The 25,559-nt window shown below is 33.6% G+C and overlaps 1 protein-coding gene across 3 annotated transcripts in view; it reads left to right on the top strand.

Annotated features, from left to right (window-relative positions):
* Positions 1-23,994, top strand: part of LOC115874599 (proton-coupled amino acid transporter-like protein pathetic) — a 40,029-nt gene extending 16,035 nt beyond the window's left edge. For 2 of the 3 annotated variants that reach the window (XM_030889803.1, XM_030889802.1), the window contains 6 exons: positions 17,400-17,651; positions 17,772-17,956; positions 18,896-19,018; positions 20,798-21,032; positions 22,947-23,128; positions 23,337-23,994. In XM_030889803.1, coding sequence (XP_030745663.1) covers positions 17,400-17,651; positions 17,772-17,956; positions 18,896-19,018; positions 20,798-21,032; positions 22,947-23,128; positions 23,337-23,757 — 1,398 coding nt within the window. In that variant the 3' untranslated portion in view covers positions 23,758-23,994. Of the gene's footprint in view, positions 1-15,208; positions 15,428-17,399; positions 17,652-17,771; positions 17,957-18,895; positions 19,019-20,797; positions 21,033-22,946; positions 23,129-23,336 lie in introns of those variants that run through there. The other variant, XM_030889804.1, reaches the window with a different exon arrangement.
* The last annotated feature ends 1,565 nt before the right edge of the window (positions 23,995-25,559 follow it).

Raw genomic sequence — 25,559 nt, 5'->3', positions numbered from 1 at the left:
CTTAAATTTAGGTAATTATAATTTTTGATTTAATAAATTAATGATACAGGCTGAAATAAGTGCAAATATTTTCAGGGCTGGTAGATCTTGATGAAAGAAACACATTTTCTCTTTGTCGTTTTTCAAATAAGTATAAAATAAACAAAATAAAGAGATATGTATTTTAAAACTAAACGTTCTCTAAAAAAAAGTTTAAAAATAATTTTCTGCATATATAAATTAAAATAAAAATTAAATTTCTAAAAATTAAATTAAAATAAAAATTAATTTTCTACAATATATAAATTAAAATATAAATTAAAATTCTACATATACAAATTAATAAAAATAAACATAATTCTTAACTTACTCCTAACTAACATAACTAAAAAATGTATCCTACAAAATTAAATATCTACATTTACAAATTTTGAAATAATCATAATTCTTAACTTACATGACTAATACAAAAAATAAAAAAAATGATCGCTCAAAATACATTTGACTAATGTTTAAGTAAATTTCTTTGAATTGTGCATTGAGGTATGATTTGATTATTGTCTTGTTTGTTTTTTCTGTCAATTTATCTAATTATAGTGGATTATACGGCTCCCCTCACCTTATGATTTTAGTCTAGTTTTAATTTTCAAATTGAGCTTACCATATTGTTATCTGTGATTGAACAATTATTGTGATAGAAATAACCTTTTAACCTTTTAAAAAAAATTAACTTTTTAATTTGTTTTGTGATCGTATTTTATAATTTTGACTTCTGTTTGACTATTGAAATTTTCTATTATTCTGATTGTAATTGTTTTAACTTTCTGGGCCTGATGATGGGAATTGTTTAAGTCCCGAAACATGTCGCCCCCCTGTTTTTTTTTTGAAGCATTTAAATTTAAATAAACATCTTAAAGATTGTGAGTTATTTGTCCCCTGACCCGCCTTCAGAGGTTTTACTTTGATAATATGTATTTTACTTAGAAAATAAAAAAAATATATTTTTCGCTAAAATTGCATCTTTTCTAGGATTTCTTTTTTGTAAATTTAATCTACTACCTATGTTGCCATATTATGAAGATATATTATGTTTTTTAACTAAAAATTAAAAAAAAATCAAAATTTTTTTTCGCGAAAAAATCTCATAGACGTGTTTCTGGGGTCGAAATATTCTACCACTAAAATATATGCACTTTAAAATTCACCCTCTATATAGTGTATTGAATTGTAACATAAACAATACAATTATAAGAGAACGGAATTTGTTTATAGCCAAACTAGGCAATGTTTATGCATTGATATCAATAGAATTAAATGTTATAATATGGTTATCTAGGCTTAAAAAATTAAATGTAACATTATATCAGAAGTATGTCAATGACTTTTTTTAGGCAAAAACTAGATTAATCGTCTAAAATTCACTTATCATTCAGAAGTACAGACTTTACGATTGTGATTTTCTTTTAAATTCAAAGTCATGTCTTAATCACTGTTACCGCTGTTACGTTATCCAAATATGATCACGTATGATCCATAATATTGCCATTATTTCATTAAGATAATAATTTAATAATAAATAAACTAAGTACCTCTCTTGAATATCTATGTTATATATTTATACACAAAAGTTGAACATGAACGAACGCTTATTTTTTGTGCAATACCAAATAATTCGAAGCATGCTTTTTTGACTTGCAAAAATGCTATCAGTGAAACCCGACCTTTGATTAAGGTTGCTATGTGATGTATGTACAAATAAAAACAAGTGGAGTATAGAAAACATTAAAGTAATTGTGTTTTTTACTAAACATCCTCAAAAAGCTTTCTCTTCGTCATTTGTTGGTAAAAAGTTACGCAAGCTTTTCAGTATCTGCTTCAGAAATTTTCTGAGTGAAGCAAAAGTTAAATAACGTATTTTGTGGGGTCACAAACTCAGAACTCATATTCGAAGATGAATATTTTAGTAGTAGAGATATTGAAAAACTGATGGATTGACTTTCAGCTTATCGACACTAATTTCTTAGGAAATAAAAAGCCACTTACATTCTGATGAAAATATGCTGTCAAACTATCAAAAAAAAAAAAAAAAATTGGCGTCGGGAGGCACGTATAGCCGCCCATACCAAAATATATGTTAATAAAAAGTTGGTAGGCAGTTCTTTTAGTTTCAATTATCTCAAAAACTGCGACTTTGACTGATTTTGATGTTATTGCAAATTTTGTTGCAAATATTATTCTTAATCTTAAATTGAAAACCGCGTTTCGCTGGCTACTGTAATTTTGTAGTTACGATTTTTTTAAATTTTTAACCCCCTCCCATACCCCATTACCAACCCCCACCCCCACCAAAAACTAATGACCAGATTCTCGGGTGCCACAGTATTTTTCTGCCAAATTTGGTTAAAATCGGTTTAGCTGTTTTTGAGTTATCGTGTTACAGACAGACGGACAGACAGATAAACACCATGAAAATATTTTGTATTTAGGTCATTTATGACCCAAATAACTCATTTTGAGTGAAATTAAAAAAACTTTTTTTGCCGATCTTAATAGCCTGCCATACCTATTGGTATGGTCGGCTAATAAGTCGAGATATATCTCCCCATCCCATCCATTTCTTAAACTCAGACCAGCGTTTCTTTCTTGACAACTGTGTAGCTGTGAGTGACGAGTACGGCGAATGATTCTATCAGGATATATCCAGGAAATGTACCAGGGAAACTACAAGCTTCCATGCTTACTATTTACTGTTCGATTCTTCCTCCTTCAAGAAAACAATATTACTGTTACGTTTTTCGTCGGTTCCGTGTGGATAGAAAGTCACAATTTATTTAAACACTATTTATTTAACACTAATTAACAAAAATAATAACGATAAAAGACTTATAGAACTATTTACAAACGATTTATAACTAAGAATTTATTTTTAATTTTAGCGCGTCAACTGTATATTTATAACTGCCCTCTCTAGGCCACTGCCGCCGGCTTTTATACCTACAGCAAAAGAAATCTAGAATAGTCCATAGATCGTTAGGCGCATAGAGAAGGTTTTCGAATGTTCTCGTATGTACGAGTCCATTCTAGTGGGTCTCGATTCTTCTCGAACGAATGAATCATTGCGGTGTCTGTGCGATGTTAAGGTCATCCGAGGGCGGGCCATATTGTGAGGTTAGGTCGAGTCCACACCGGCTCGCAACACTGCCCCCTTCTTAGGCACATGCTCGTCCCGAGATGTATACGGTGAATGAAGGTATTTGCAAAGCTGGCCCCTGGTACATTGCGAAGTCTGGTAGAAATAGCAGTCTACAGTTTTCTCTCCCGATCTCAGCTTTGGGTTGTAGCAGCAAACGAGGATCTCGATTCCCGTAAATCTGAACAAGACTTCAATCATGTTCCGGATTGTACGCCAACTCAAACCATCGAGTCCACACGCCAGCTTCGGAATGGCTAATCGTGCAATGTTGTTGTTTAGCAGGGCTTCTCTCAGTTCAATCAGGGTCTTCCATAGATTGAGATAAGTCGGCTTACTCGGGGACCATTCCTTGGTGACCAGGTAGAAGATGTGCCTTGCTTGACCATGTGCATTGTCGGTTAGCCTCAAGACGCTTCCAACCTCTGGATCCTGTCGGCGTAGTTCTCCGACACGCCCAAACTTCTCATTGAACGTCGCAGCGATTCCTCTGGACATCCGCAAATCTCGAGCCACACAATGAGCGAGCGAATAATCAGGAGGCACGGAAAAGAGGTCTCGTTGATCTTCTTTGGTTACACCATAGCGAGCCTTCTCACTGCTGTTGTATCGGGCCATGAAATCGTCAAAGGACATCTCCGAATCAGGGGGATCAAAGCTGCAGGTTCTCACGGTCCCAGCACGATCTTCTATTTCGCCTTGGTAGGGGCTCAAACGGTTGAAATGGACTACCCTCGGTTTTCCTTTTGGCAATTTTCTGATACGGTATACGACGTCATTAATTCTATCCATGACTTCGTATGGCCCTTCCCACGAGGATTGTAGCTTCGGAGATAACCCACGACGTCTCTGCGGGTTATATAGCCACACCAACTTCCCTGGTTGGTATCCTCCATGCTCAGCTTGAATGTCGTAGTGTTCCTTCATTCGGTCACTAGCACTTTGAATATTTAGGCGGACTCTCTGATGAATGTCGTCCATCCTTTGACGTAGTGTGTGGACATAATCTTCTCCGGCGACTTCTTCTCCCGGTCGGCAACCAAATTTCAGATCACAGGGTAGGCGCACTTCCCGTCCCATAACGATGCTGGCTGGAGTTTGCCCTGTAGATTCTTGGACGGATGAACGGTAGGCCAACAGGAACAGGTGAAGAAATTTGTCCCAGTCTCTTTGGTGGTCAGAGACTACTTTGGCCAGATAACGGTTGATAGTTCTGTTCATGCGTTCAACCATCCCATCGGATTGTGGATGTAGAGCAGTCGTCCTGGTCTTGCGGATGTTCAGGACTTCACAGACGCCTTGGAACAGATTGGACTCAAAGTTTCTTCCCTGATCTGAATGAAGCTCCATGGGAACACCAAACCTGCAGATCCATTCTTTAACAAGGGCATCAGCAATCGTGGACGCTTCTTGATTTGGCAACGCGTAGGCCTCGACCCATTTGCTGAAGTAATCCATTACTACCACAATGTATTTGTTGCCATCGTTCGTCTCCGGGAAAGGACCAGCCACGTCGATCGCTATTCGTTCGAAGGGACTACCAACATTGTACTGGCGCATAGGGGCTTTACCACGCTTTTGTGGCCCATTAATGGCTGCGCAAATGTCACATTTCTTACACCAGGCCCTCACATCTTCTTTGCAGTTCACCCAGTAGAACCGTTCACGCAGCTTGCCAAGTGTCTTGGTAACACCAAGATGTCCTTCGCTGGTTCCATTGTGAACTTCCTCCAAGACTTCTGGGATCTGCCTTCTCTCTTCTTGTCCCTCCGGTCTCTCGATCACACGGCGAAGTAGTCCGTTATCTATTACCAAGGAATTCCACTGGGCCCAGTACGACTTTACGTTCGGCGAATATCTGCAAACTTCTTCCCACGTTGGTCTTTGGCCTGTGTTTTTCCAGTTAATTACTAAACCTAATTCTGGGTCACTGGTTTGGTCATTTGCAAGATCTTCGGGTTGCCAACTATCATTAACCACAGTTGTTCTTAGGAGTTTCACTTCTTTCTCTCTGCTCGGGAACAATGCTTACAACCTTAGGGCAAGGTCTTCTGGAAAGTGCGTCGGCATTCCGATGGATTGCCCCATCTCGATGTTCTGTATCGAAGTCAAATTCTTGTAATCGTTCAATCCATCTAGCTACCTGCCCTTCAGGATTCTTAAACTGCAACAGCCATTTCAAAGCAGCATGGTCTGTTCTTAACAAGAACTTTCTTCCATAGAGATACTTGTAGAAGTGTTCCACTGCTTTAACTACTGCTAGTAATTCTCGTCTGGTTACACAGTAGTTCCTTTCCGGTTTTGACAAGGTCTTACTAAAATAACCAATGACTTTTTCTTGACCATCCTGGATCTGAGACAGAACAGCGCCTAACGCAACATTGCTAGCGTCGGTATCCAATATAAAGTTTCTGCTGCCAAGAGGGTAGCTAAGTATGGGCGCACTAGTCAGGGCCTTCTTCAATTTTCGGAATGCTTCGTCAGAATCTGAGTCCCAAGAGAAACGCCTCTGGCCTTCGGTAAGTCTGGTCAATGGTTTTGCGATGGTGGCGAAACCCTGTACATAGCGTCGATAGTATGTGCATAGTCCCAAAAATCTTCGTAGTTCATGTTTATCTTTAGCAAAGAATATTATAGTTTTAAGAACTCTCGTGTGGAAGCTTTAGTGATTTGTCATACGGTGGCGCTTTTGAACATAATCGAAGCCTGAAAATGCTAATATTTTAAATTTTGAGGACTACGCGCGGCGATATTTCGTACGGTGTTGCCAAACATATTTTATTTCTCGATATTTCAAGAAATATGTATTGATTATATATTTCGTATATTCGATAGTACATGAGGTATCCTAAGGCTATGAAAAAAACGTAGCTATGAAAATAAAATTTTAGATTTTTAATTTTTTGTACCTTCTAATAAAATTACTTCTATTCCAATAAAAAATTAACTAGTATGATTATGTGTTATCTGTGCTAGTATTAGGAAACTGGAGTAAATACGGAGAATATTAATTCGTTCTCTAAGATGAGCACAACTAAGTAATTTTTTAAAATTCGACCCATAAGGGGGTGTAATTAGATAAAGGGATGTAATTTTACAAAAAAAAATCTGTACCTACTAGGAGTATGAACTTTTGCACAGATGTGGCGCATTTGAACATTGATAAGCGATTTTTGGAAATGTATAGCCTAAACTGGGGGGTGAAATTTTGTACAAAAAGTGTTAGTTCTAGGAGTATGAAATTTTGTACAGAGTTTCCTTAAGTGACTAAAGTGAGTACCTAGAAGCTAATTTTTGACATTCATCCCTTAGAAATAAGGGATGAAAATTTGTACAAAACGTTAAAATCGGTTTTAGAAGTATGAATTTTGCAGACGTTCCTTATGTAACGTAATTTAGCATTAAGAAGCAATTTTTGGAAATTCGCCCTCTAAGGGTGTGAAATGAGGGGTTGAACGTTCTGGAACAATAAATTCTGTTCAAGGAATATGAGAATTTGCAGAGAGGTTCCTTATGTAGCGTAATTGAATATTAGAGTGATTTTTGGAATTCATTCCTTAAGAGGGTAAAACTAGGGGTGAAAATTTATATAATTTTTTTATGTAAAATCCGTTCTAGGACTAGGAGTATGAAATTCTGTTCAGAGGTCCCTTAAATGATGAAAGTGAGTACCTAGAAGCGAATTTTAGGCATGCATCCCCTAAAAAATAAGGGATGAAAATTTGTACAAAAATTTGTTAAAATCGGTTTTAGAAGTATGAATTTTGCAGACGTTCCTTATGTAACGTAATTTAGCACTAAGAAGCAATTTTTTGGAAATTCGCCCTCTAAGGTGTGTGAAATGAGGGGTTGAACGTTCTGGAACAATAAATTCTGTTCAAGGAATATGAGAATTTGCACAGAGGTTCCTTATGTAGCGTAATTGAATAATTAGAGTGATTTTTGGAATTCATTCCTTAAGGGGGTAAACTAGGTGAAAATTTGTATAATTTTTATGTAAAATCCGTTCTAGGACTAGGAGTATGAAATTCTGTTCAGAGGTCCCTTAAATGATGAAAGTGAGTACCTAGAAGCGAATTTTAGGCATGCATCCCCTAAAAAATAAGGGATGAAAATTTGTACAAAAATTTGTTAAAATCGGTTGTAGAAGTATGAATTTTGCAGACGTTCCTTATGTAACGTAATTTAGCACTAAGAAGCAATTTTTGGAAATTCGCCCTCTAAGGGTGTGAAATGAGGGGTTGAACGTTCTGGAACAATAAATTCTGTTCAAGGAATATGAGAATTTGCAGAGAGGTTCCTTATGTAGCGTAATTGAATAATTAGAGTGCTTTTTGGAATTCATTCCTTAAGGGGGTAAAACTAGGGGTGAAAATTTGTATAATTTTTTATGTAAAATCCGTTCTAGGACTAGGAGTATGAAATTCTGTTCAGAGGTCCCTTAAATGATGAAAGTGAGTACCCAGAAGCCAATTTTAGGCATGCATCCCCTGAAAAATAAGGGATGAAAATTTGTACAAAAATTTGTTAAAATCGGTTGTAGAAGTATGAATTTTGCAGACGTTCCTTATGTAACGGAATTTAGCACTAAGAAGCAATTTTTGGAAATTCGCCCTCTAAGGGTGTGAAATGAGGGGTTGAACGTTCTGGAACAATAAATTCTGTTCAAGGAATATGAGAATTTGCACAGAGGTTCCTTATGTAGCGTAATTGAATAATTAGAGTGATTTTTGGAATTCATTCCTTAAGGGGGTAAAACTAGGAGTGAAAATTTGTATAATTTTTTATGTAAAATCCGTTCTAGGACTAGGAGTATGAAATTCTGTTCAGAGGTCCCTTAAATGATGAATGTGAGTACCTAGAAGCGAATTTTAGGCATGCATCCCCTAAAAAATAAGGGATGAAAATTTGTACTAAAATTTGTTAAAATCGGTTGTAGAAGTATCAATTTTGCAGACGTTCCTTATATAACGTAATTTAGCACTAAGAAGCAATTTTTGGAAATTCGCCCTCTAAGGGTGTGAAATAAAGGGTTGAACGTTCTGGAACAATAAATTCTGTTCAAGGAATATGATGATGATTATATATGATGATTTGCACAAAGGTTTATTATGTAGCGTAATTGAATAATTAGAGCGATTTTTGGAATTCATTCCTTAAGGGGGTAAAACTAAGGGTAAAAATTTGTATAATTTTATGTAAAAATCCGTTCTAGGACTAGGAGTATGCAATTTTGTACAGAGGTCCCTCAAGTGATGAAAGTGTGTACCCAGAAGAAAATTTTGGACATGCACCCCCTAAAAAATAAGCACTCCCTATAAAACAATTAAAAATAAAAAATTTGTCTAAAAAAAAAAAAAGTTGGGGTGGGCCACTCTTATCACTTAGGGTATAAAAATAGATAACAACCTAGGAATAGGTTGTGACCAAACCAAACCAAACCAGACCTACTGAATATACATATAAAATTTTATCAAAATCGGTTTAGCCGTTTCGGAGATGGTAACAAAAAATTTAAAAAAAACAACCCCTATTAAAATATAGGGGATGATGGTGGAACGGTGAAAATTTAGGGTTATTTGTATTTATTAATGCCAACTGTAAATAAAAACATTTTTCTTTCAAAAAATAAAAATGAGGGTGGGCTACCCTTACCACATAAGGGTATAAAAATAGATAACAACCTATTCTTAGACGTACTGAATATACATATAAAATTTTATCAAAATCGGTCAAAGCCGTTTCAATGGATGGTAAAAAATTTAAAAAACAACCCCTATTAAAAAATAGGGGATGATGGTAGAACGGTGAAAATTTTGGGTTCTTTGTATTTTTTAATGCAAAATAAAAAAAATAAAAATATATATTTTTTCAAAATATAAAAATGGAATGGGCTACCCTTATCACTTAAGGGTATAAAAAATAGATAACAAACTATTTTCAGACCTACTCAATATACATAATAAAATTTCATCAAAATCGGCAAAACCGTTTCGGAAATGGTAACAAGAAACTTTAAAAACAACCCCTATTAAAAATAGGGGATGATGGTAGAACGGTGAAAATTTAGAGTTGTTTGTATTTTTTTAAGGCCAAATAAAAAAAATATTTTTTTCAAAAATAAAAAAATGAGGGTGGGCTACCCTCTCGGCTACCCTTATCACTTAAGGGTATAAGAATAGATAACAACCTATTCTTAGACATACTGAATATACATACAAATAAAATTTTATCAAAATCGGTCAATCGGAGATGATAACAAAAAACTTAAAAAAAACAACCCCTATTAAAAAATAGGGGATGATGGTAGAACGGTGAAAATTTAGGGTTGTTTGTATTTTTTAATGCCAAATAAAAAAAATTAAAATAATTTTTTTCAAAAAATAAAAAATGGGGTTGGGCTACCCTTACCACTTAAGGGTATAAAAATAGATAACAAACTATTTTCAGACCTACACAATATACATAATAAAATGTCATCAAAATCGGCCAAGCTGTTTCGGAGATGGTATCAAAAAAACAACACCTATTAGAAAATAGGGATGATGGTAGAACGGTGAAAATTTAGAGTTGTTTGTATTTTTTAAGGCCAAATAAAAAAAATAATTTTTTTCCAAAATAAAAATGAGGGTGGGCTACCCTTGTCACTTAAGGGTATAAAAATATATAACAACCTATTTTCAGACCTACTCAATATACTTATAAAATTTCATCAAAATCGGCCAAGCCGTTTCGGAGATGGTATCAAAAAACAACCCCTATTAGAAAATAGGGATGATGGTAAACCGGTGAAAATTTAGAGTTGTTTGTATTTTTTAAGGCCAAATAAAAAAAATATTTTTTTTCCAAAAAATAAAAATGAGGGTGGGCTACCTCCTCGGCTACCCTTATCAGTTAAGGGTATAAGAATAGATAACAACCTATTCTTAGACGTACTGAATATACATATAAAATTTTATCAAAATCGGTTAAGCCGTTTCGGAGATGGTAACAAAAATCTTAAAAACAACCCCTATTAAAAAATAGGGGATGAAAGTAGAACGGTGAAAATTTAGTGTTGTTTGTATTTTTTAATGCCAAATAAAAAAAATTAAAATATTTTTTTTCAAAAAATAAAAAAATGGTGGTGGGCTACCCTTACCACTTAAGGGTATAAAAAATAGACAACAAACTATTTTCAGACCTACTCAATATACATAATAAAATGTCATCAAAATCGGCCAAGCCGTTTCGGAGATGGTATCAAAAAAACAACCCCTATTAGAAAATAAGGGATGATGGTAGAACGGTGAAAATTTAGAGTTGTTTGTATTTTTAAGGCCAAATAAAAAAAAATTTTTTTTTTCCAAAAATAAAAAAATGAGGGTGGGCTACCCTCTCGGCTACCCTTATCACTTAAGGGTATAAGAATAGATAACAACCTATTCTTAGACGTACTGAATATACAAATTAAATTTTATCAAAATCGGTTAAGCCGTTTCGGAGATGGTAACAAAAAATCTTAAAAAACAACCCCTGTTAAAAAATAGGGGATGATAGCAGAACGGTGAAAATTTAGGGTTGTTTGTATTTTTTAATGACAAATAAAAAAAATTAAAATATTTTTTTCAAAAAAAAAAAAAAAAATGGGGTGGGCTACCCTTATCACTTAAGGGTATAAAACAGATAACAACGTATTCTCAGACCTACTGAATATACATATAAAATTTCATCAAAATCGATCAAGCCGTTTCGGAGATGGTAACAAAAAATTAAAAACATCCCCTATTAAAAATAGGGGATGATGGTAGAACGGTGAAAAACTTAGGGTTGTTTGTATTTTTTAATGCCAAATAAAAAAAATAAAAATATTTTTTTTTTAAATAAAAAAAATGGGGGTGGGCTACCCTTATCACTTAAGGGTATAAAAAATATATAACAACCTGTTTTCAGACCTACTCAATATACTTATAAAATTTCATCAAAATCGGTTAAGCCGTTTCGGAGATGGTAACAAAAAATTAAAAAAACAACCCCTATTTAAAAATAGGGGATGAAAGTAGAACGGTGAAAATTTAGTGTTGTTTGTATTTTTTAATGTCAAATAAAAAAAAAATTAAAATATTGTTTTTTCACAAAATAAAAAAATGGGGGTGGACTACCCTTATCATTTAAGGGTATAAAAAGTATATAACTACCTATTCTCAGACCTACTGAATATACATATAAAATTTCATCAAAATCGGTTAAGCCGTTTCGGAGGAGTACGGTAACCAAAACTGTAACACGGGAATTATATAAGATAATATTATATGTAAACTGGCGGAGTGCGGAGAACGGAAAGACTGATTATAGCAATAGATAAAATTTAAAACTATGATTTAAAACTATTCAAGAAAGTACACACAAAACAAGGCAACGCCGCGCGTCTATTCGTTCAATTCCGAGCAAAATAGCGAGGCTCCACGAAGTTGGGGCCTCGCTCGCCAAAGCGAGGCCCCATCGACAGGTCAGATTTTGATGCCAGACGAGACTTCTAGGGTATTAAGATATTCTTTGTCTTTAGGTATCGGCCACTCTTCCACTGTCTTGGTCTTCTGTGGATCTACCGCAACTCCTTGGGAGGAGACTACATGGCCCTAGTAGTGTACCTTTTCTTGACACAGATGACATTTCTTGGGGCTAAGTTTCAAACCAGAGCTCCCTAGTTGCTTGAAAACTTCTTCCAAATTCTTCAGATGATCGTCAAAGGATTTCCCAACCACTATGATGTCATCCAGGTACACTAAACAGGTAGTCCAGGATAGTCCCTTTAACACAGACTCCATTGGTCTCTCAAAGGTAGCTGGCGCGTTGCACAATCCAAAAGGCATGACGGTAAATTGCCACAGTCCGGAGCCCACCGAGAACGCTGTCTTCTCTCTGTCTTTCGGCGCCATGTCGACTTGCCAATATCCACTCTTCAGATCTAAGTAGAGAATATCGTTGACCCCGCCAGCGTGTCTAGAGTATCGTCTATCCTCGGCAGGGGATAACTATCCTTCTTGGTAACATTATTGAGCTGCCGATAATCAACACAGAACCTGGTGGTACCGTCTTTCTTCTTTACTAGTACTACCGGCGATGTCCACGGGCTGTTAGATGGTTCGATGACACCCTCTTCTTTCATTTCTCGAAGGATTTTATCAGCTTCTTCACGTTTGGCGAGCGGAAGTCTTCTCGGATTTTGTTTGATTGGTCGTGCATCTCCGGTATCAATTTTGTGTTGTACTAAATTGGTACGACCTCTCTGTCCTGCTTCTCCTTTATCAAACACATCTTGATACTTGATTATCAGGTTTCTCAATTTTCTTCTATTTTCGGGAGATAATCCTTTAACGTTTACTAACTCCTTCACCATTTTGTCCGGAATTTTTGAAGTCGAAACTTTGGAGGCTTCCACGCTTCGAACGACTGAGGAGACCGAACAACAGTACCCTAAGAGGGTTCCCTTCTTCAAGGATACAGAATAATAATTCGTGTTCATTACTCTCACCGGTACAGTTTTCTTCGCTCGTAGCAGGGCTTTTCCAACAGCGATCCCTCGTCCTATTTCGCTGTCATGGTTCCTTGGCTCCAACAGAATAATACTCCCATTATTCATTTTACCTTCTAGGCAACCATCCAAAAATATCTCACAGCGCTCAGGGATCGAAACATCTTCTGCTACCACCACGCGAAGCGTCTCCTCACATTTTCGATGCAGAACCACTTCTTCTTCATTTATTTTCAAAATTCCTTGTTTGAGGTTTAGCTCAAAACCTCTAGTGGTCATGATGTCCATTCCGAGAATAAGTTCATCTTCGATGTCTGCTACTAACACTCGATGATTAAAACAGGTGCTTCCGATAACAAAATTAAGATCTACCTCTCCATGGATGAGAGCGGAGCTTCCTGTAGCTGTACGTAGTCGCCATTGTGTTGTTTTAACCTTCTTCGATGTTTTAAGAATGTCCGGTCTGATGATAGTTTTTGTAGCGAGGCGACTTGAGCAGTTTTCGTTGGGGCATGTTGGGTACAGGTCGACGTGTGCCCCTTCATTTCGACCCTTAGTAGTTTTCCGACCTCGACGAAGCCGGTTCTTCGTTCTTCTCCTTACAACGGCTTCGCACGTATCCTACCTGTCCGCAGTTCCAGCAACGAATCGGTCCCTTCTTGCCCATGTACTGGTCCATTACTTTCCGAACAATCCCTTCCACGGATTGGTCGGAACATTCGTCGATAGCCCGTACTCTTCCTAAAGACCGAGAACTTTGTTTCGCGGCCTCGAATTCTAGGGCACGTGCTAAAGCATCCACCAAGTGCGTTGGGTGGGCTAGGAGAAGCGCTTGTCTTGTTTCGTTGTCACGTAAGCCGTCGGAGAATGCCTGTACTGCCAACCGCTCCATAACATTCTCGGGCGTAGCAGGGTACGCAAGGCGAACGAGACGGGCTACATCGGCTTCAAACTCCTGCAGAGATTCATTTGCTTTTTGAATGCGATTTTTTAGCTGGGAATGATAGACATGTTCCAAATGAGCTTGGCCGTACCTCATTTCTAAATGTCGTACCAATTGCTGATAATCTCCCTGTTCCGATGGTGACAGTGTCTGCAGGATATCAGTCGCATCTCTCGCAGTGCGACAGTCAAAGCGGTAGCCTTTTCAGCGATTGTCCATCCGTTCGCTCGCAGCGGCCTCAAACTGGCAAAAATAATTGGCCCAAGCGGTTTTCCGTCAAACTGTGGAGGCTTAATAACTGATTTTGAGATATACTTATTTTCGACTAGTTTCGGTGCCCGATGTTTCTTGACATTTTGGTGAATTTGCCTTTGCTATTTCTTGTTTTAAAATTTCGATTTTCTATTTACATCTTCCTCAATCTCTGTTATTTTATTGTTAAAACTTTCTTCCAAAATTACTATTTTATTATTAAAGCTGGCCTGTATATCTTTAGAATTTTCGATGATCTTATCTTCTAATGTATTGATTAAATCCTGGGAATTTTCCATAATTTTTTTATCACTGATTTTATTATTCAAATTGTCTTCTAATTTTTGTAAGGACGAGTCAAGGTCACCTTCCAGCTCAAAGCAAAAGGTGTCAGGATCCTCACCTTCTTCAATCAAAACGTCTCTCAGTCTGGCTTGCAGAATGCTTTTCTTTCCATCTGTCTCGCATTCCCTCTCTTCCAGTATGCATTTTAATTCGACACTTTCAAGTCTTTCAACAATTTCTTCGGAGCCATTGTTAGTCTTTTTATTTTTCTAGTCTATCACACACGCCACACTTGACACCAATTGTTACGTTTTTCGTCGGTTCCGTGTGGATAGAAAGTCACAATTTATTTAAACACTATTTATTTAACACTAATTAACAAAAATAATAACGATAAAAGACTTATAGAACTATTTACAAACGATTTATCACTAAGAATTTATTTTTAGTTTTAGCGCGTCAACTGTATATTTATAACTGCCTTCTCTAGGCCACTGCCGCCGGCTTTTATACCTACAGCAAAAGAAATCTAGAATAGTCCATAGATCGTTAGGCGCATAGAGAAGGTTTTCGAATGTTCTCGTATGTACTAGTCCATTCTAGTGGGTCTCGATTCTTCTCGAACGAATGAATCATTGTGGTGTCTATGCGATGTTAAGGTCATCCGAGGGCGGGCCATATTGTGAGGTTAGGTCGAGTCCACACCGGCTCGCAACATTACCAAAAAGACAGCGTATTTTAGTGGCTCTAAAAGTTTAAAAGTCTCTATTTTTTTATTTTCTTTGTTTAAAAAAAATAACTTAGTTTTTAATTTCATGTTGTATTTTTACTATAAAATGCCTCAAATTAGACAATGAAATACAAGTAAACTAGTAAACTAAAATTTCTTGTCCAATGTAATTTTAACCTTCCAACACCTAAATATTGTGATTAGTAAATAATAACTGTATTCTGTATTTGGTGTTTTTATGGATAGAAATGTAAAAACTTCTGCATTTTTTAATGCCGAACATGAAATTAAATTAATATCGAGAGAAGTGTTTACACTGAAATGATTAGTATTAGGGTTTATAGGTAGTAAGTCGTTGAGAACATGTGTCTTCAGCACTTTATATTTATCTAGTTGTTTTATTTAAAGTTTTATTTAACTTTCTCCTGAAGTTGTTTTTAGTGTTGTTAAAGTATTTTAAACAATGATTATTTCTAATTGATGCTGATTACAATGTGCCATTTTGGGGAATGAAAAGGAATTTCATTAGCAGATGTAAGTTTATATTAATAATTATTATTAATAAATAATTATTGATTTGCTGTGGCAGTGATGTTATGCGTAAATGAATTAAACTAGGGTGAAAATTAAAAATTGACAACAAATTGCAAACTATAAATACAGAACAGGTACAAATTGTACCTGTTCTGTGCTATAAAAATTGACATATTCAATGAAAATTGAAACGCTTTGTAAATTGTAGCAGAAGAACATTTTCAGAAATAAGTTGTCGAAATTCGAAATTAATAAATATGTTTTAATTATCAACATCGTGTAGCATCTAACTCAAATATAATTTCATATACAGGGTGGTCCGAACTGTATTCCGGAAACTTCGGGGGCATATTCTGCAGATAAAAATAAGTAAAAAAGTTCGTATAAATGTATGTCCTAAAATGCTTACTTTCAGAGATACAGGGTGTAGAAGTTTCATTTTTATTTCGATTTTATTTAAATCATTTCTGAAGTAACGTCAATATTTCGATGAAAATTTGTGTCTGGGGTTTTTTTGACATGAAAAATTTGATTTTGATGTCAATATGACTCCTACTTGTAGAGGGCGCAACCTACATGTGCTTTAACTGCTTTGAAGACTAATAACTTTTCGACCATACCTGTATAAAACTATAGAGTGAAAAAATATACATTTCCATGATACTTTACGTAAAAAATATGTCTTGGTAAAAATCGCTACGAGCAACCGTTCTCAAGATATTTAGAATGAAAATAGTCAATACATATCATTATAAACAAAAAATAAACACGTTGAGTGGATAGTTACTTGACTGAAATAATAGATTTGGGAAATTTTTATTTTTTTTTAAATTAATTATTAACTTTTCTGTGAAAAAATGATGATAAAACAGTTTCTGTTGAACATTTGGCACAAAAACATTTCAAATTTATGATTTCAGTTTAATAACTATTTAGTCGACATGTTTAATTTATGTCAGGTATTGATAATTTCGATTCCAAATATCTCGAGAACCATTAATCGTAGCGATTTTACTCAGTAGTCCCTAAACCCTTTTTTTACTCAGTAGTTTAATACAGGTACTGACACAAATGTATTACTCTTCAAACAAGTTAAAAAATATGTAGGTGGCGCCCTCTACACGTAGGAGTCATGTTGACATCAAAATCAAATTTCTCATGTCAAAAAATTCCCAGACACCAATATCCATCCAAATATTGACGTTACTTCAGAAATTATTTAGATAAAATCGAAATAAAAATGAAACTTCTACACCCTGTATCTCTGAAAGTAAACATTTTAGGACATACATTTATACGAACTTTTTTACTTATTTTTATCTGCAGAATATGCTGCCGAAGTTTCCGGAATACAATTCGGACCAACCTGTATACAGGGTGAGTCTTAAATAAGTGCAAATATGTTAAATATGATTAGGGGTGGTATATTTCGACCCTAGAAACACGTCTATTTAGTTTTTTTCGCAAAAAAAATTGAAATTGTGAATTTTTTTGAAAAAAACCTAATATCTTCATAATATGGCAACATAGGTAGTACATTAAATGTACAAGAAAGAAAACCCAGTAATGATCCAGCGGTTTTCAATTTTTCTTTTTTTTTTATCTCAAAAACTGCGACTTTGACTGATTTTGATGTTATTACAAATTTTGTTGCAAATATTATTCCTAATCTTAAATTGAAAACCACGTTTCGCTAGCTACTGTAATTTTGGAGTTACGATTTTTTAAAATTTTTAACCTCCTCCCATACCCCCTTACCAACCTCCCACCCCCACCAAAAACTAATGGCCAGAATTAAAAAAAATGTATTTTGTCGATCTTAATAGCCTACCATATCTGTTGGTATGATCGGCTAAAAATGATTTTTTATAATGCTAGATTGTTTGTATAATTGTATAGGTACTTGCATTTTTAATTATAAAATTTTTAAAACATTATAACATTATTTCAACATTTTCTATTGTTTTCGTAGGGCAGGAAGCCTACAAAGATGTCCACAAACACAAAAAAAGAAGAGAAGCAACATCTGCTGGATGCGGATTACCAGGCTGGTGGAACATCGGTGGTAGATATGGAGAATGTGGCTTCGGATACGGATGACCCATTTGGCAACAGGAATATCGAACATCCCACCTCGAATTTTGATACCATGGTCCACTTGCTCAAGGGGAATATTGGTACAGGGATACTGGCCATGCCAGACGCATTCAGGAATGCAGGATGGGTAAGTTTCATAGCCTTTTGTTAGTGTTTCGTAGTTTATAAATAAAATACTTTTTTTATTTTCGGAAAAGAGACCAACCCTATAATTTTTAAGGTGTAATAATAATTGCTGTCTTTGTAGGTAATTGGTCTTTTTGGTACAATGGCTATGGGCATAATATGTACTCATTGCATGCATATTCTACTTCGATGTTCCAGGGAATTAAGTAGAAGAACTCAAATACCAACTCTAAATTTCTCAGAAGTGGTGGAAATGGCATTTCGAACTGGTCCAGAATACATACAAAAGTATGCCAGTCTAGCAAAGTAAGTTTTTTTAATATTTTGTCACACTTTTGTTTATTTATTAATATACTTGTGATAGTTATAGTTTGTCCCTCCTGAACGCATATTATTTCGACAGACGACATGTCGAAAGCAATGTAGCTGTCTCCAAAAAATCCTATATGGGTATTTCGTCACTGCACTGCAAGAAAATCTACAAAATAAAATAGTTATTTTTTGTAAACACTTCTGCGTAAAACCCAAACAGAAACTACTTTAGAAAAATTAAAGAGGCTTTTTTAATACAATCTAATAAAAATAAATGTATTGCTCATGCATCTGTAGATGTTAGTAATGTATGGCAATCGCTTTTTTGATTTTAAAGAACATAACATAAATAAACAACATACAAAAAATTTAAAAATAATGATACAGAGAGTTTGGGGCTTTTTGGTTTTACCTTATTAAGTAATTGTTATCAGGTAGTAATTGTTAATTTTGAAGTTTAACTTGATATAGTGTCAATTTAACAGAACGTCAAGGGTTTCTTGTATGTTGTAGACGTATCTGTTTAAAAAAAACTAAAGTGTTCTCGAATAGTTGAATTTAAATATTTTAAGTAGTTTTTTTCTTTATATTTTGTATTTTTTTGCTTCCGACGACGGAAAGAGACAAACTTTCCGAAACGTTAAGCATTTTTTTCTTTGTTACGCAAATTTGTATAACTGAAAACATAACTTCAGACAAGTAGTTTCCGTTTGGGTTTAACGCAGAAGTGTTTACAAAAAATAACTATTTTATTTTGTAGATTTTCTTGCAGTGCAGTGGCGAAATACCTATATAGGATTTTTTTGGAGAAATGAATCCGTCACATATAGGTATAGACATTTTATACAATGTAACTGTCACGCTCTATAGTTTAAGAATTTTATTTTTGAATTGAAGGAGTGAACATTTAAAAAAATATTTATTTCTTTACAGATTATTGGTAAATATATTCTTATTTATAACACAAATCGGATTTTGCTGCGTATATTTTGTATTTGTTGCTGCCAATTTACAAGAAGTCGTCAAGCACTATTACGTAGATATATCTGTTCACTGGTAAGTTTATTATTATTTACATAACTCATCAAATACCGGGGGCGTCTCGAAAGTGGTTTATCCCTTGAACTTTTTTAATTTTTCAGATAAAAAAACGACATTTGATATGTTAGTATATGACATAAATTTTATTAGGATTGATTGACGTATTTTTGTTTTTGGTCACTTCCTGTTTCACCGGAAGTGGCTACAAGTTTTGATTTTTAAATGGCGCCCTCGGTATATTTTTACTTTATTCGATAGAAAATGATAATCTGAGTAGAATGATATATCATATATCAACTTTTCACATTTTAAAAAAATCGTATTTTAAATTTCTTTTTAAGAGTGCCATGGCAATGTTAAAAACACTAATTTTTAATCAAGAAGTCTTGGAAAAATAGATTTGGTCGTTTAATTTTTCTAAATGGAACAAGGGTGGCTTATTAGCATATTTGGAAAAAACATTTTTTATGAATAATTTGGTACCACACACTTTGTATTTCGAGTCAAATTGTCGTTATGAACCGCATTTTACAATTTCATATAAACCATATGCAAAAATGTCAAAAGTTGACATAGGATATGTCATTCTATTTAGAGTGTCATTTTCTACCCAATAACGTAGAAATACACGAGGCTGCCATTTAAAAATCAAAAGTGGTAGTCAATTCCGATGAAACAGGAAGTGACCAAAGACAATTGAATACGCCAATTAATCTTAATATACCCTGCTGGCAAGAGAAACCTTGGGTCGGCGTTTACATATGTATAGGAGTGAATCGCTATGGCAATCTAGTAAGTCGGAGAGAACAAAAATACGAACTATTTATTACATAATCACTTAATTTGACGCTAGATTCCATGCGCTTGGAAAAATACTTGTTTTTATCCAGTAGGTACATCTTATTTTACTAAGCGTGTCGACTGTACTCTTCGTACTCACGAAAATTGGCACCCAAGACCAGACATACCGACTCTTAGTATGTCGTATACTAACATAAACAATCTGGTTTTTGTCTGAAAAAATAAAAAAGTTATAGGGGTAAGTCACTTTTGAAACGCACCCGGTATAGGATGATATGCAAACTTCTCGACGACGCAACGCTCCCCCCCCCTCTTTAATTTGTAAATTATTCTTTTAATATGTATAAGTAGCTATATCTAGTTAGAAAATACTTCATTTATACAGGGTGAGTCTCAAATAAGTGCAAACATTTTCAGGGCTGGTAGATCTCGATAAAAGAAACATATTTTCTCTTAACCATTTTTCAAATATATCCAAAATAACCGAGTTATTTTACTTTGAAAATTTCCAAAAAAAATATTTTTGGCTTAAGTTTTGAGAACGATTGGATCTTTTCTTGTAAATTTACTCTACTACCTATATTACCATATTATCAGCAAGTTATGTTTTTTAACTAAAAACTAAAAAAAATTCCAAATTTCAAAAAAAGTTTTTCACGAAAAAAACCTCATAATGGTCTTTCTGGCTTCGAAATATACTACTCTACTAAAAATATTTGCACTTATTTAAGACTCACCCTGTATAAAGCCGGCCCCACACGGTGTGGCAAACACCTTCCAACGTTGGACACATAAACATTTGTCAATTAATTTAATTTATTTATTTATTTCTGCAAGGCTTTACATTTTCAAGGCTTTACAAGGCTCATTTGCAATAATTTACATTTGCAAGGCTTTACATTTGACATGCTGTATTTTTTTATCGAGAAAATTGAGGGGAAGCGAATTTTAAGATAATTTGAAGAGAAAAAAATTAATCAAAAATATTTTCAGGTATCTTTTTATTCTCTTGGTACCACTGATTCTACTAAATTGGGTGAAGAGTTTGAAATACCTTACGCCAGCTTCTCTTTTTGCGTCAATCGTGACCTGTACAGGCCTAGTGATAACCTTCTTCTACATGCTGCAAGGTCTTCCTGCTGTATCTAGTGTAAACGCGTTTTCGTCATGGGGACAGTTACCATTGTATTTTGGTACTGCAATATACGCTTTCGAAGGAATTGGTGTTGTAAGTATCATCAGAAATTTATTTATTCTAATATACAGGGTGTTCCAGAAATGAATGCATTTTTACTGGTAGTATAGTTCAACCCCAGAAACACGCCTATGAGGGGTTTTTCAAGAAAAAAAAAATTGAAAATTCGGAATTTTTTGAAAAAATTTTTGGAAATTTTTTTAGTTTTTAGTTAAAAAACATAATTTCTTGATAATATGGTATCATGGGTAGTAGATTAAATTTACAAAAAAGAAAATCCAGAAAAGATCCGAAAGTTCTCAAAATTTTAGCAAAAAAATTTTTTTTTATAAATTTTCAAAGTAAAGTAACTCCGTTATTTTGGACTTATTTGAAAAACGATAAAGAGAAAATATGTTTCTTTTATCGAGATCTACCACGCCTTAAAATACTTGCACTTATTTCTGGGACACCCTGTATAAGATTGAAGAGCATAAAATCAAGTTTTTGAGAATATATTAACCTTAAACATTATAAGCCACTAAACTCTTATTATTAAAATTTGGAAAAAATGCATTTATTATGAATCTTTTTGCCTGCACTAACATCCATTTGCCCATCTCTTTTATACCTACTTTCCCAAATGTCCATGCCGTTTTAGAGAAAAATGTAAAAAATATAAAAAATACGGTTGAATTTTTTTGTAAAAGTTCTATGGTAATTTATTTGAATTGTTGCGTTTTCATTTTTTGATAGATAGTTATTATTAGCCATATACAAACTAGCAGATATCAGTTATTATCGGGTTATTATTAATTTTGACCTATTTTGACCATAGAAAAAGGAAACAAGTTTAGATTGGAATGCTCAGCTTGCTGCTAAAACTTCTAATTGTTTTGGAGCGCATATATTGTAGAGCGCTGTTATAGCGGTGGCGATTGCTTGAGAATAACCGCCAAACAAGAACAGGAATAATTTTCTCTTGTCAAAGTCAGAATCTTCAAAAATTATAAAATCTTTTAAAATTTAAACCGCCCTCATTGAAAAAAATACTGTAAAGTGTTTAAAGCGTCCATTTTCAAAGTAATCATTGCTATCTTGTGAGTTTAATTTAAATTTTATTTACTCAAACCCGCGATAATTGTGAAAAAGTGGCATTAAAAACTTAAAAAGCTGTGTGAACTGTGAACTGCAAAAACCATCGTGGATCGTGGCATAATGTTGGTTGGTTTCCAATGTTTCATAAGTATTTCATACCATGTCCTTATATAAAATAAACTTTCTTAAATGGAACTAACTGTATTTTATTTAGAAAATTAAAGGAAAATAATAAATTTGGATAAATAGTATTTGGCGACATAATTCCGGAAAAAGCCGAACCGCTCCGAAATTATCAAAAGCTTTGGAGAGCAACCGTTGTAAGAATACAGCCTAATATTACGTTGTCCTTATGGACACTTTCCAATCTAAACTTGTTTCTTTTTCTATGATTTTGACTAACGTCATGTTTTTTGTAAAGAGCACAACATTTATTTAGTTCAATGTAACAGAAAAGGTGATATCTTGTAGTTAACGGAAAGTGTGATACTTTAACAACAATATAACCAAAATATTATTTTTTTAGTTACAAGTTGTAGTAGACAGGAGGGTAATATTTCATACGAAGATAGGAAATTTTATAAAACAGTACTTTAATTTCTTTGCTTTAGCTAAAAAAATATAGATTATACCCTTGTAAAACTTTTTATCATTGTAAAAATTGTTAATTATGTGTAATATAGTACAACAAATTATTTTGATCCACAATCCTATTAAAATTTATTAGTGCATCCGGAAAAATCAAAAGTTATATTCTGAAATTGATGGATCCTGCTGACTGCGCCAACATTTTTCTGTGCTTGAGCTTGTAAATTTGATTATTAAAAAACTTCAAATTATTCTTCTACTGTATTCTGAACTTGATTTCAGGTCTTGCCATTGGAGAACAACATGAAAAACCCTCAAGATTTCGGTGGATGGAATGGCGTACTCAACACAGGGATGGTTATCGTAGCAGCTCTGTACACCTCTGTTGGATTTTTTGGTTATTTAAAATATGGTGACAAAGCAAATTTAGGTAGTGTTACTTTACTACTGCCACCAGATGAAGTGTAAGGAATAATTTTAATCACCCTAAATATTACCGATTTAATACGTAATCTATAATCAACCGAAAATCAAGTAGATCACATTGAAACCCATTCGCTCTTACCAAATGTCCAAGTGTGTTGATATACTAATTCCTTATTTTTTATTTAATGATCTTTATTTGTAAATTGCCAGAAAGAAAGTTAAAAATAATATATTCTTTATTTCTAGGTTGGCACAATCAGTACGACTCATGATGGCCATAGCGATCTTACTATCATATAGTTTACAATTCTACGTACCCTTCAACATTATCTGGCCCAAAATAAAGAGCTGTTTTCCAGAAGACAAGTCCAGAAACTATGCCGAGTACATCACGCGTACCGTACTGGTTTTCATCACATTTATTTTTGCCGTAGCCATACCAAACCTGGGAGCTGTAATTTCATTGGTCGGAGCTTTCAGTAGCAGTGCTTTGGCATTGATCTTTCCACCACTAATTGAAATAGTTACATTCTGGCCTGATAAATTGAACAGAAGTTGGTGGATATTGGGTAAAGATTTGGCTATAGTGGTATTAGGATTCGTAGGGTTCCTTGTTGGGTCTTACGTTAGTATACTGAACATATTGTATCCAGAAACCACATCATAAATATGATTTATATCAAAAAGAATTTTAAGGAAAGATATCCTGACAAAATATGACGATATAAACGTTGTGACACAAATTGGTTGTGATGTTAGCTTTTCAGTTTGTTTCTTCATGAAACATGGAACAGCATCGTATTTTCAAGAGCTTTCACCTTTTGATGATGATAAATGATGTGACGTGACTGATAAATCAACATCACTTTGATGATGACTGGATTTCTTCAAATCAACTCAAAAACAAATTCATAATTTTGGAAAGTCAATTTAGGTTGGAACCCTTTGCGTTAGAATAATAAATTTTACTTAAATACATGGGTATTAAAGGCCAACCCTACAAAAATTACATCTGAAATTTGAAATCACAAATCATCAAGTTATTTATTAAGGGTATTTGAATACAAAAATGCTTAATATTTATTAGTGGGGCATTTGTTTCTTAGAGTTAATTTTTCTGTGATAGAAGCTATACATATTCAAAAAATATATGTATGTGATTAATATTTATATTTAGTCCAATGATTCTTCTCGTCAAAAATTACATAATATTTGTATTATATAAATATAGGTATAATCGAACAGTCAATGTTACACATGGCATGAAAATTTAAAGCCTAAAAATGAAACTCAAATGATATATTTTTATGCCTATTGTGACACTGTGTTCTTTAAATCGCAAGGTATATTTAAATATTAATTATACAAAATATTATATGTCTATTACTTCTCTTTCTAGAACTTTATTAAAATGATTAGATTTAATACGATTTCTCTCTGAAAATAAGTTTTACTCAACCCCTGAATAAGACAATAATTTTAAAAGGTAGAATCAATTCTTTTTGATACTCTATACAAAGTTATCAAATATTTTACTATCACTGTCTTAATATATGTACATCATCTCATGATATTTAATAAAAAACTATTTAGAATTTATTAGATTTAAGTATAAGTAACTAAAAAAAATGTCTAATGTATAAATGTCAATGAGATAATAAGAATAGCGTTCTTTATTTAAATACATAGGTACAGTAGATCATTTTATAAAAACTGTTTTGTTTAAATTCTGTAATTATATTCCTAAAAAGTATCGATGCATATTAAAACTAGTATGAAATATATATAATATATATAAAAAATATTTAAGTTTGTTTTTGTGGCTTATATTTATATACTGTACCTATTTAAAAAAAATCTTTAATGCACATCCTTGTTTATATATTGCCATATATTACCTAGTCAAGACTATTCTAATTTTCAAAGTTAATATTAAAAAGAAATTTTAAATTATGTATGTTTCTGCATTTATTAATAAATAAGATAAATTTGTGAATTAAATAATAGATTATTTATTTATTGAAATATAGAAAAAATTGCTTAATTATAATATATAAAAATATTTATTATTGTAAATGTTATAAAGATTAGGCACTTGCTTAGTTGCTTGTATGTCACAGTATTTATTCTAAGTTTTATTATGTATATGTTATTTATTTTTCTATATAAATATCAATGTTGAAGACATATAATTGTTTTAATTCACACAGTTGCGATTAATTATAAAAAAACAACGCAAAATTAATTTTATTTTAAACTCGTCTGTTTAATCCTACCGACTGTGCCATCTTTATTTTAGCATAAACCAGTGAATTTGGTTATTATAAAACCCCTTGACACAATATTTATTAATACAATACAAAAGTCGGTAAATAATATATACCATTGTGGCGAGTTTATTGTAATTTCTTAAAAAAATCCTGGATATCTCGCCACTGAAATAGAAATCTAAAAAATAAGTTATGTCTT

Source organism: Sitophilus oryzae, unplaced genomic scaffold (assembly GCF_002938485.1).
Source record: "Sitophilus oryzae breed Bouriz unplaced genomic scaffold, Soryzae_2.0 scaffold_1297_pilon_pilon, whole genome shotgun sequence".
NCBI classification, from domain to species: Eukaryota; Metazoa; Arthropoda; class Insecta; order Coleoptera; family Curculionidae; genus Sitophilus; species Sitophilus oryzae.
The sequence above is the reverse complement of the archived record's forward strand: the minus strand, read 5'-3'. Positions and strand labels throughout refer to the sequence as shown.